Raw genomic sequence first — 11049 nt, 5'->3', positions numbered from 1 at the left:
TTATATTTGATATATTGTTGGTGTCATTGAAAAAAATAAATATTGATTTTTTGATTTTGTTATAATTTAAAAGCCAAAAACATTTATACATATACCTTTAATCAAAATCAAAATTATTTTATTAAAAAACACTGTTCATATAATTTATAAACGTTAGCCAATAAAAAAATATTTGGAGGACATACACATGAGTGTCGGCTTCACCGCTAATATATAGTATAATATTACGTGTCCATATCTTCACGCACCCTCCAAATCTTCACACACTTTCCGAAATTGGATCAAATATATACTCCAGCGCACTACTTTAAAGTTGTATTTTTTTATATTTACTCACTAATCCTCAAAGCATGAGAGATGCTCTATATAAGTAGGTGAAGGAGCTGATTACAAGATATTGAGAAGAGGAGTTTGACTGTGAGCACTCCCATTGAGAGAATGGATTTGATTGAGTTGAGCAAAGCAGTGGAAGAGGTTGAACTGGTGGATGACTTAGAGAGTGATGTTTCATTCGTTCGTATATTATGGGTTAATATTTCAGGACAACACAGATGTCGTGTGAGTTTCCTTTACTTTGTTTCTTTCATTTAATTATTTTATTTTTTTATTGGCGAATAGAATAACCTATACTTAAATAAACACATATGGATAGATCCGCTCAATTGACAAGGACATTGCATAATATATATAGGGGTTGGGGTCCAAACTCCGAACACCACACTTCTCCACGTTTAAATGTGTAAGTTCCAGTCAGTAGGTTATTTGACAAAAAAAAATAAAAAATACACATGGATAAGGAGAATATCTCGTGAGGGTTGTTCAAACATGAATTCTACATAAAATATCAACACACCCATAGGGGTGGAAATAGGCTAGGCCGGGGCGAGCTTTGTAAGGCCTAAGCCTGGCCTACTTCAAAAATTATAGGCTTGAGTCTGGCCTATTATCCGTCATAGGCTCATTTTCGAGGCCTGGCCTGACCTATTTAAAGGCCCGATGAAGCCTGAAAGCCTATTTAAAAGCCTATTTTACACCAAAGCCTAACAACACATGTAAGCCTACTACTAAATAGGCCAAAATTTACGAAGGCCTAAAGCACATGAATATATCTGCAACTAAATAATGAAATCTTATGAAGGTATAATCACAACAATATATGTGCTACTAAATAACTAATCTTATGAAGGCTTGAGTTTATGAGAAAAAAACTTCAACGATATCAATAATGGAAGATATATTATACATAAAAAGTTTAATAGGCCGGCCCGACGGGCTTAATAGGTTTTTTTGTAAGCCTTAGCCTGACCTATTTAATTAAATAAGCTTTATAAAAAGCTTGAGTCTGGCCTTGTTAATAAACGAGCTGGGCCGAGCTAGACTTTAAATAGGCTAGGCCATAGGCCCCTGTCGAACGGCCTGGCCTGTTCCCATCCCTACACACCCACATGTAAACTGTAACATTGTAGTTTACAATTCCTAAAAAAAACATTGTAGTTTACAAATTTCTTTTAATGTTAAATATGTTTTTAATTCCTATAAATGTTTCAAATTTTATTTTTTGGTTACTATAAAAAATTTGTACTATTTTTTAATGATGTTTAGCAGGCACATTTAAAACATTGAAAAGGTTCTTCCGTAAAAATTTAAACTTTTTTATCGTATGGTAAATTATATATAAATTTTGTAAACGTAAAAAAGATAAAAAGTAACCAAAATTTATAAATAGAAATCAAATTTTGAATTATTTTTTTAGTAAAACTTTTATAAAGTTTTAAACATTTTTTTTTAAGGAATAAAGATATAAAGTTTTAAACATATCAACACAAAATCTTTCAAAGTATATATCGATTTAGTAGCATGGACAAGAATTACTCACACAATAATTTTGCAAGAACTAAAACACACAGTTTCACACAGTTTTGAATTATGACCATTGGATCTTTATTTGCATGGTACTATTATAATATATCAAACCATCCAATGGCTGAAATGAAAACTGTGTTGTACTTTTACAGCGCCAAATCCATATCCAATTTTTTTATATATATCCATTTAGCAGCATGGACAAAAATTACTTACCCAATAATTTTGCAAGGACTAAAAGGTGCAATTTTTCTATTGAGTAGAAAAATAAAATTTTGAAATTTTGTAGAAATCAGGGGAAAAAAACACATATTAAATCTTTTTTTTATGAAGGAAAATCTTTTTATATTTTTATTAAATGGCTTAAATATGTTATTCGTCCCTGCAATTAGGGGTCGCTTAAAATTTCATCCCTGCAATCGCTAATCCTTTTTTTTTTTGCCCCTGCAAAGTTTAATCAATTAAAAATTCGTCCCTTGACCAAGTTAATGACTGCCACGTCATCAAATTAACAAAATGGCATGGGAATTGACCAAAATACCCCAGGCTTATTTTTTTTTGTTTTTTTTTCCTTCAAAAAAATTCAGTTTTTTCCCGAATTTTTTTTACGATTTTTTCCCGAAAATTTTTCAGTTTTAATTTTAACAGTTTTTTTCCGAATTTTTTTTTGACTTTTAATTATTTTTTCAGATTTTTTTTAATTTAAAAAAGAATTTCCAAAATTTTGGAAAAAATTTTTTTTTGAAGGAAAAAAAAAAATTAGCCCAGAGGTATTTTCGTCAATTCCCATGCCATTATGGTAATTTTGATGACGTGACAGTCATTAACTGGGTCAAGGGACGAATTTTTAACTGATTAAACTTTGCAGGGGCAAAAAAAAAGGATTAGCGATTGCAGGGACGAAATTTTAAGCGACCCCTATTTGCAGGGACGAATAACATATTTAAGGCTTATTAAAATTTTCTGAGGTTTTGTAATATTTTGTTTCAGGCTATTCCTAGAAAGCATTTCTATGATGTTGTTAAGAAGAATGGGGTTGGTTTAGCATTTGTAAGTATCGTAATGACTTCTATTTTGGATAGACCTGCACCTGGCTCTGGTCTAGGGTTAGTCGGTGATGCAAGGGTAGCACCAGATTTGTGTACTATAAGGACAATTCCTTGGTACGCAGTTTTTTATTGAAATAATTATATTTATGTTTTTTACTCCTTCGTTACATAAAATGTGTCATATGTATAAAAAAAAATTGCTTTGAAATGAATCTCAATTTCAATTTTGAATATGTATAAAATTAAGAAATGTGATCATTTTTAATTATCGTACTAATTTTCAGTTTGACTATCACCTTATTTATAGTCTTTCTAGTTTCTTTCTTAATGATATCATCTTTAACGTAGACTTTCTTAGAAAAGACAGACTAAATTATAATAAACTAATCAACTGTAGGTGCAAACAAGATGAAATGGTTTTAGGTGATCTGAATGTTAAACCTGGTCAAGCTTGGGAATATTGCCCAAGAGAAGCCTTTAGAAGAGTTACCAAAATTCTCAAAGATGAATTTGACTTGGTATGTTGCATAGTTTTTTTCTTATTAAGGATGTTGTACTATGGTGTTTTATTAATTAAAGATTTTTGAACGATGAAAATAAGAAAACTAATGAAGTGGTTAATGCATTTGAGTTATATGGTTTATTACATTTAGTAGATAGTTAATAGTAATACTCACGTGGAAACTCATTACCCTGTGTAACTTCATTAACCACGAATTTGGATGTCAAATATTTTTCAATGTTCATCTAAATATATATTTTAACACTGAAAATTGTGGTTAATGAAGTAACATTAATGATCATAGTTTCAAATTTATGACTGTGATAGTGTCCACTACCGCATCAAGTTGCAAATGTGATTGTAAATAGTAGTAAAAAACACATCATAACGCTTCGACAAATGCGATGTTGTGTGTGCATGTTGTAGAGCTTGTCTTATTTAGGATGGACTATGTTGTTTAACTTATCAAAAATGATTTTGGTATTTTCGACAACTTTTACATCAAAATTTTAGGTGGTTAACACAGTTCAAACAAGTTAGCAATAGATGGACTATGTTGTTTAACTTATCAAAAATGATTTTGGTATTTTCGACAACTTTTACGTCAAAATTTTAGGTGGTTAACACAGTTCAAACAAGTTAGCAATACAACTTTTACATCAAAATTTTAGGTGGTTAACACAGTTCAAACAAGTTAGCAATAGATGGACTATGTTGTTTAACTTATCAAAAATGATTTTGGTATTTTCGACAACTTTTACATCAAAATTTTAGGTGGTTAACACAGTTCAAACAAGTTAGCAATTAAATTTGATTGTTGAACGGTGTTGTCAACATATATTTATTTCTTTTTTGGTGGTGGTCGGGGTTCGAACCCCGGACCTTGCATATATTATGCATTGTCCATACCAACTGAGTTGTCAACATATATTGTTTATGCATAGGTTGCCCAATAATTTTACTTATTCAAATAGCACAATTGTTAATTTATAGTCTGCTTTAGGTCGTGAATGCAGGATTTGAGATTGAGTTTTTTCTCTTGAAGGGCACAATGAGGTATGTCATACAATATTATATTGTCATTCTATTAGTGAAAATTATCATGTCATTTCAAATATCACACCCACTAACATACTCTATTAACACAGTCAATTATAATTATTCATGTCATCCACTTTTATAATTCATTTTAGTTGATGATCGGTTCCATCTTTTTAGTGTAATTACCATTTTTTTTTTTAGGCTTAAATATGATTTTTGTCCCTGTAATATGGGCGTGTTTTGATTTTCGTCTCTGTAAAAAAAAAGTTTGAATTACGTCCTTGTAAAAAAAATTTGTTTGAAAATGGTCCCTGGTCCCACTTCATGGCTGACTTGGCATGTTATTCGACACGTGGCAGTTGCTGACTGTGCAACTTTTTCCCCGTGGCGGTCCACGTAATTAAAAAATAAAAATAAAATTCTGAAAATTATTTATTTAAATTTAAAAAATATGAAAATAAATTTAAAAAATCATAAAAAAATTTCGAAAAAAATCTGAAAATAAAAATTTTCGAAAACTTAATTTTTTGACAAAAAACTGTTAGAATTAAAAAATTTGAAAAAAAATTTGAAAATTTAATTTTTGAAAAATATATTTTTTAATTTGAAAATTATATATTAGTTTTTTTTTTGAAAACAATGACAATTATATTTTCAGAAATTATAATTTTATAATTTTCGAAAATAAATTATAATTTAAAAAAAATCTAATTTCTTGTTCTTTTATGAAAATTCTAATTTTATAAAAAAATCATTTTTTTTCAGAAATTTCAGAATATATAATATTTAAAAAATTAATTTTATTTTGAAAATTATACAAAAAAAAATAAATTCAGAAAATTATTTTAATATTTTAAAATTTATTTTCAGAATTTTTAAATTGTTTTTTAAATTTTTTAAATTTATTTTCATATTTTTTAATTTTAAAAACAATTTTCAGAATTTTTAAAATATTTTTTAAAATTTAATATTAGATGGCACGCCACTTCAGCGCCACGTGGCAAAAGTTGCACAGTCTGCAACTGCCACGTGGCCAAAACCGTGACTCAGCTGAAAAGTGGGGCGAAGGACCATTTTCAAACAAATTTTTTTTTACAGGGACGTAATTCAAACTTTTTTTTTTACAGGGACGCAAATCAAAACACGTCCATATTACAGGGACGAAAATCATATTTAAGCCTTTTTTTTATTATTAAATTAGATTTTTACTTTTAATCTTCTCTTGTTAACCTCCCACAAACAGACTCTCTCACTCTTGTCAAAGGCATCGGTTACTTCCACCCAACCCAATTGACTACACAAATGCTATATAACAACATAACTACACAAATTGTGTAGCAACTTTTTTTTTGAAAGAGCATTGCTTAGCAACTTGTAGTGCCGGTTTCCAGTAAAACAAATCAAATAAGTTGATAATGTGTGTTAAAATGTGCGACCCTAATATTTCTCTTTATAAACGTGAAAAAAATAATTCAGGGAAGGGAAAGAAGAATGGATACAATTTGACTCGAGTCCTTACGACTGCTCCTCAGCATTTGATGTTGCTTCCCCAATACTTCGTGAAGTTACTTCTGCTTTGCATTCTATGGGCATTCCAGTAGAACAGGTAAGAAAACTATGGATGTTTCAAGTTGATTCATTGTTTTGAATAAATTTAACTATATTACTTGTATTGCTCAAAAAAAAAAAAAAAACTATATTACTTGTAAATAAGTCTGATTCTGTTTGATTTTTGTTGGATTTATGATGGTAATTTAATAACTGAACTAAATCGCATAAGTATTAAAGTAAATGGGGGAGGGGCTAAGATTTGTATCAAACCTTAATCAATGCCTTGAAAAGGACCACCATAGGATTGTTGGATCGCATTCTGAAATCCTTTAAAAACGTAGAACAAAGTTACTAAACAACTAGATAAAATGCCTAAATACATGATATGATGAGGAGTCGTTAATATACTTTTATTATAAAAATTCTTTTACATTTTTAGGAGTGTATGAGATTCAATACTTTCTATCTCTTTGGTGAATATGATTTGGAGCCTTATTTCTAACACATGTGGCCTATTCTCGGAATTATTTTAATTGCAGTTGCATGTCGAAACCGGAAAAGGTCAATTTGAGCTGGTTTTGGGTCATACAATTTGTAATAAAGCTGTAGACAACTTAGTATACACACGTGAAGCTGTTAGGGCAATTGCTAGAAAACATGGTTTGCTTGCAACTTTTATTCCAAAGTAAGTGCCATGTTCAATTATTTTTCAATCTGTTATTATATCATCAATCGAAACAATAAATTCTTCTAAATCTCACCCACACAAAAATTGATCTATGAAAAAAAAAATTGATCCATGGAAAAAAAATCAAAATATATAGTAAAATATAGACTTAGCCAGTGAAAGTATTTCCCTGCATAACCCTTCAAAAACCGAGTCGCAAACACATTGTCGGAGTTGATAAACTCTTATTTTATCGTTTATATAGAACATAAGTAAACAATTTGAAGTGCATATTGCATAATAATAGTGTTTTGTTGTAATATTGAAGGTACACATTAGATGATGTGGGTTCTGGATGCCATGTGCATCTAAGCTTGTGGCAGAATGGCCAAAATGTATTTATGGCATCTGATGAATCATCAAAGTATGGAATATCAACTTTGGGGAAAGAATTCATGGCTGGAATTCTACATCATCTTCCTTCTATTTTGCCATTTGTAGCACCACTTCCTATCAGGTTTATGTTCTCTATGACCACTCATTCTTCTAAATATTACTGTTGTCTTGATACACCAAAAAGTTCGACATTTTTTGAGAGTCGAGGTTACGGATAATTTATAAACACTAACTCTTTCAATCCATGCCTCGAGGTCGGATAACAAATTATGCTTCTATGTCTTCTTACGTGACTACTCAATTTGATTGCAGTTATGATAGGTTGCAGCCGACAACATGGGGTTCATACTTATTGTGGGGAAAGGAAAATAGGAATGCTCCATTGCGATCTTGTTCACCTGGAACTCCCGACGGTTCAGTGAGTAATTTTGAGTTTAAACCATTTGATGGTACTGCAAACCCATACTTGGGCTTAGCTGCTACAATTGCTGCTGGCATTGATGGCCTTCGTCGACATCTTTCTCTTCCTGAACCTATTGGTAAGATAATATAAACTATAAGTCTTTTTCCCTTTCTAATCTGCTACCATTTTTTTTTTCCGCACTGGTCTTTTATGATTCTTTTGCTGATTTGTATTATGATTGCATAATATTTATTTTGTTCTTACAATTTCAGCATTTGTATAAAATATTTAATTGAATAATGAACTTCTTATTTTATGTATTAAACAGACACATATCCGAATCTAGAAAACCTTCAGAGATTGCCAAAATCACTTTCGGAATCTTTAGAAGCTCTCGAAAAGACTGATTTATTTGACGAATTTATTGATCAGAAGTTGCTAACTGCCATAAAAGCAATTGGAAAGGTAAATATTTTGACTAAAAAAGCTTTTTAACACTTGGGTAGATTTCTGGGCACTATCACATAATTGCACTTCTTGATCGTAATGAAAATCGGACTACTCATATTTTAAGTTGTATGTTTAAGTCTATTTAGCGAAGGTTGATTATGAGTCGTCTAATTCTCATCCATTGAATAAAAAAAACTAGAGTTTGTCTCTAAAGTATTTCTTTTTTTACTAAATCAATTTTCTCTAAAGTAGTTGAGTTCCAGAAAAATCAAACTAATAATTCTGATGCATAATTAATATGTTACTTGTGATGCCAGGCTGAAATTGATCAATACTCGAAGAACAAGGACGCATACAAGCAACTCATCCACCGCTATTGATTTCGAAGAATTAATGTGACTTGTGATGTCAAACTACTGGTTTTCTTTTTCTCCTGGGCAAGATTGTTTTGATGAATTTTTCAAATAGAAATGTATGGTTATTTGTTTTTAAAATTTCCCTTTTCACTATAATATCTCTATTTATTTTGTAATTTGGAAAGTAAACTATCGTTGTGTGTAATTTCCGAGGCAATACTGTTTTGATGTCAAACTATTCTGTTTATTGTGAGGCTAGGCTGAAATTGATCAATACTCGAAGAACAAGGACACATAAAATTTTCTTTTGTTTATATTTTTTAGAAGTTTATTTTTTCTTCAGTTTATATTTTTTAGAAGTTTATTTTTTCTTCAACAATGCATAACAATCAATAATTATTAAGACAAATAAATCATGGAAGCTAATTCCTTCTCCCTTGTTCCTACTTACTCCATAAATCATGGAAGCTAATTTGCTTCTGTCAATGCCACCAATGATAAAATCTTCAAGAGCATTATCATGGGTGTTAACTTTCTTGATGTTTGAAAATTGACTTTCTTCCAAAAATTTATTTCTGTACTTTGAGATCTTCATTTTGGATTAACAGACTTTTGGCTTGATGTTCCATGAGCTTGGATTCTTCTGTCAACAAATCAAATTTTTCTGTAAATTTTTAAAGCTTTTGATTTGTCTAGACAACGTTCTACAATTTCTTTGACAGTGTCAACAAATTGTTCATGAGTTAGTTTAGAAAATAGCTCATCATCATCATCAGAGTTTGAACTAGATTCTACATCAGAAGCTGTAGTGGCCATCAGGGCCAGATTAGCTTCTTCATCTTCTTTCTTTTCACGTTTTAATTCTTCATCAAATTTGTCCCATATTGCCATAAGACTCTTCTTAAGTTTTTTCCTGTAAATTTCTTTCCTGGAGCTCTCCTTCTTTGACTTGTCTTTCTGTAACTCTAGACAGTCAGCAATGAAATGACCAAGTTTCTTGCAGTGGAAGCAACCCTTATGTTCTTCCTTCCTATTCTTGTAACTTGACCCTTTTGACCCACTTCTTTTACCTTGAAACCTTATCTTCTTGGTCAAGTAATACAATATTTTGGTTAAATCAGCCATCTTTTCAAGACTTGAATCATCTTCAGAATATCCATCAAGAACTTCTTCTTCTAACTTAGCAGTCTTTAGAGTTTTGGCAGATTTTTCCTTGGATGTCAAAGAAATAGAGTTGAACTTCTTCTCATGATATTTGAGAGAGCTTATCAGATTCTCCAAGCTCAATGTGTTCAAATCCCTTGCTTCTTGAATGGTTGTAACCTTTGGTCTAAACTTGGCAGGAAGCTCCCAAGAATCTTCTTGACATGATCAGGTACGTTATAACTTTTTGCTCAAAACCTAAAGGCCTGATACAATAATTTGAAACCTTGAATACATGGTTTTAATACCATTTTTCGTCATTTTAAAAAGCTCATACTGATGAACTAACTAGTTAGCCTTAGCCTCTTTTACCTGTTAGTTTCCCTCATAGATAGAACACACTGACTAAAAAACAACTTTTGTAGTAAATTTATCCAAGCTCTTGATATACTCTAAACGAGGTATTGCATCCACCAGAATCCCTCATACTCTATGATGCTTTTAGTATTTTTTCTTTTGAGTAGCAGTTAAGCTTTTCCTGTCTGTCACTTTTCATTCTGTATCAACAACAAGTGTAACACGGTCTTCAATTATGTCCCATAGTTCATCATCAACACCAATGATGTAACCATACATTTTGCTTTTCCACCATAAAAATTGAGTTATATCTCCACTGAAAGATGGAGGTTTTACTTAAAAGTTGTGCTTTTCATTAGTGGTGTTGTAATTATAGTTGATAGTAACGTTGTGATTTCTTCCTGAAACAGTAGGACCAAAACCACTCTCACTAGTAGACATGTTTTTCTCTATGAATCTTTAACTGTCACACGGTTAAGTGGTTGAGCACAAACCGTACTCTGATACCAACTGAAGGTGAGAAAAACATAAGAGGAGGAGGTTGAATTGTATTGTCTTTTTCAACTTTTCTAAGTGTTTGCACTGCTCAGAGTCTGAATGAGTTCACAGTCTGAGTCAGGTTCAGAATCTTAGGAGTACTCAAAAACTGCTTGCAATGAAGTAAGATAATATATAGAGAGAGGGAAAACAGACACAAACAATTATATTGGTTCCTCATACAATCCAAGAGTAGTCTAGTCCCCTTGCACTTCCAAAGAATTTCACTATAATCAAACAAGATTACAAATGCTCAAGGACATAACCAAGAGACTTCACAATGCTCAAGCACAAAAGCAAGAGGCTTTCAATGCTTAATCACAACTGAAAAAGACTTCTAAGAGTTTACAAATAAATAGATTTGTTCTTACATTTGATATACAATCAGAGATGTAAACAATACAAAACATAACAAACTCTAATACTTAGAATTTATAAGATACAAACTTCGATAAACAATTCTTAAGTGTTCTATGCGATTTTTGATTTGTACAGAGTAAGACACAATAAAAATAGAAGAGTATTATTTTTTGTTCTTCAAGTCTTCAGCTCCTTATACATGCAAGGATTAGAGAGACGTTGGAGAAGAGTGTCAACGCATTAAGAGTCGTTGAGAAGTTTCAAATCAAGGACATTGGGTCATTTCCTGATATGGATAATGCAATTGATTAGACATTTAAAATTTGTTTGTTGAAACTGGAATTATTCGTTCATTCTTTTTGTCTTTTGAGTTC

General features: G+C 31.1%; 1 protein-coding gene across 3 annotated transcripts; it reads left to right on the top strand.

The window, feature by feature from the left end:
• The first annotated feature begins 396 nt into the window (after positions 1 to 396).
• LOC146936996 (uncharacterized) lies at positions 397 to 8592 on the top strand. Of its 3 annotated transcripts, XM_085751516.1 has the most exons (11): positions 397 to 558; positions 692 to 739; positions 2854 to 3026; positions 3310 to 3430; positions 4418 to 4470; positions 5932 to 6061; positions 6546 to 6691; positions 7002 to 7190; positions 7382 to 7608; positions 7801 to 7937; positions 8240 to 8592. In XM_085751516.1, the coding sequence occupies exons 1-11, from the start codon at positions 439 to 441 to the stop codon at positions 8300 to 8302; spliced, it is 1407 nt and encodes a 468-aa protein (XP_085607642.1). In that variant the 5' UTR covers positions 397 to 438; the 3' UTR covers positions 8303 to 8592. The 3 variants fall into 3 exon arrangements, with proteins under 3 accessions (XP_085607642.1, XP_085607641.1, XP_085607643.1); XM_085751515.1 differs by lacking the exon at positions 692 to 739; XM_085751517.1 differs by lacking the exons at positions 692 to 739; positions 2854 to 3026.
• The last annotated feature ends 2457 nt before the right edge of the window (positions 8593 to 11049 follow it).

This window comes from Medicago sativa, chromosome 3 (assembly GCF_051527215.1).
Source record: "Medicago sativa cultivar Bolivia chromosome 3, Bolivia_mono, whole genome shotgun sequence".
Lineage (NCBI taxonomy): Eukaryota > Viridiplantae > Streptophyta > Magnoliopsida > Fabales > Fabaceae > Medicago > Medicago sativa.
Note: the sequence above shows the minus strand (reverse complement) of the source record. Positions and strands in the feature narration are given on the sequence as shown.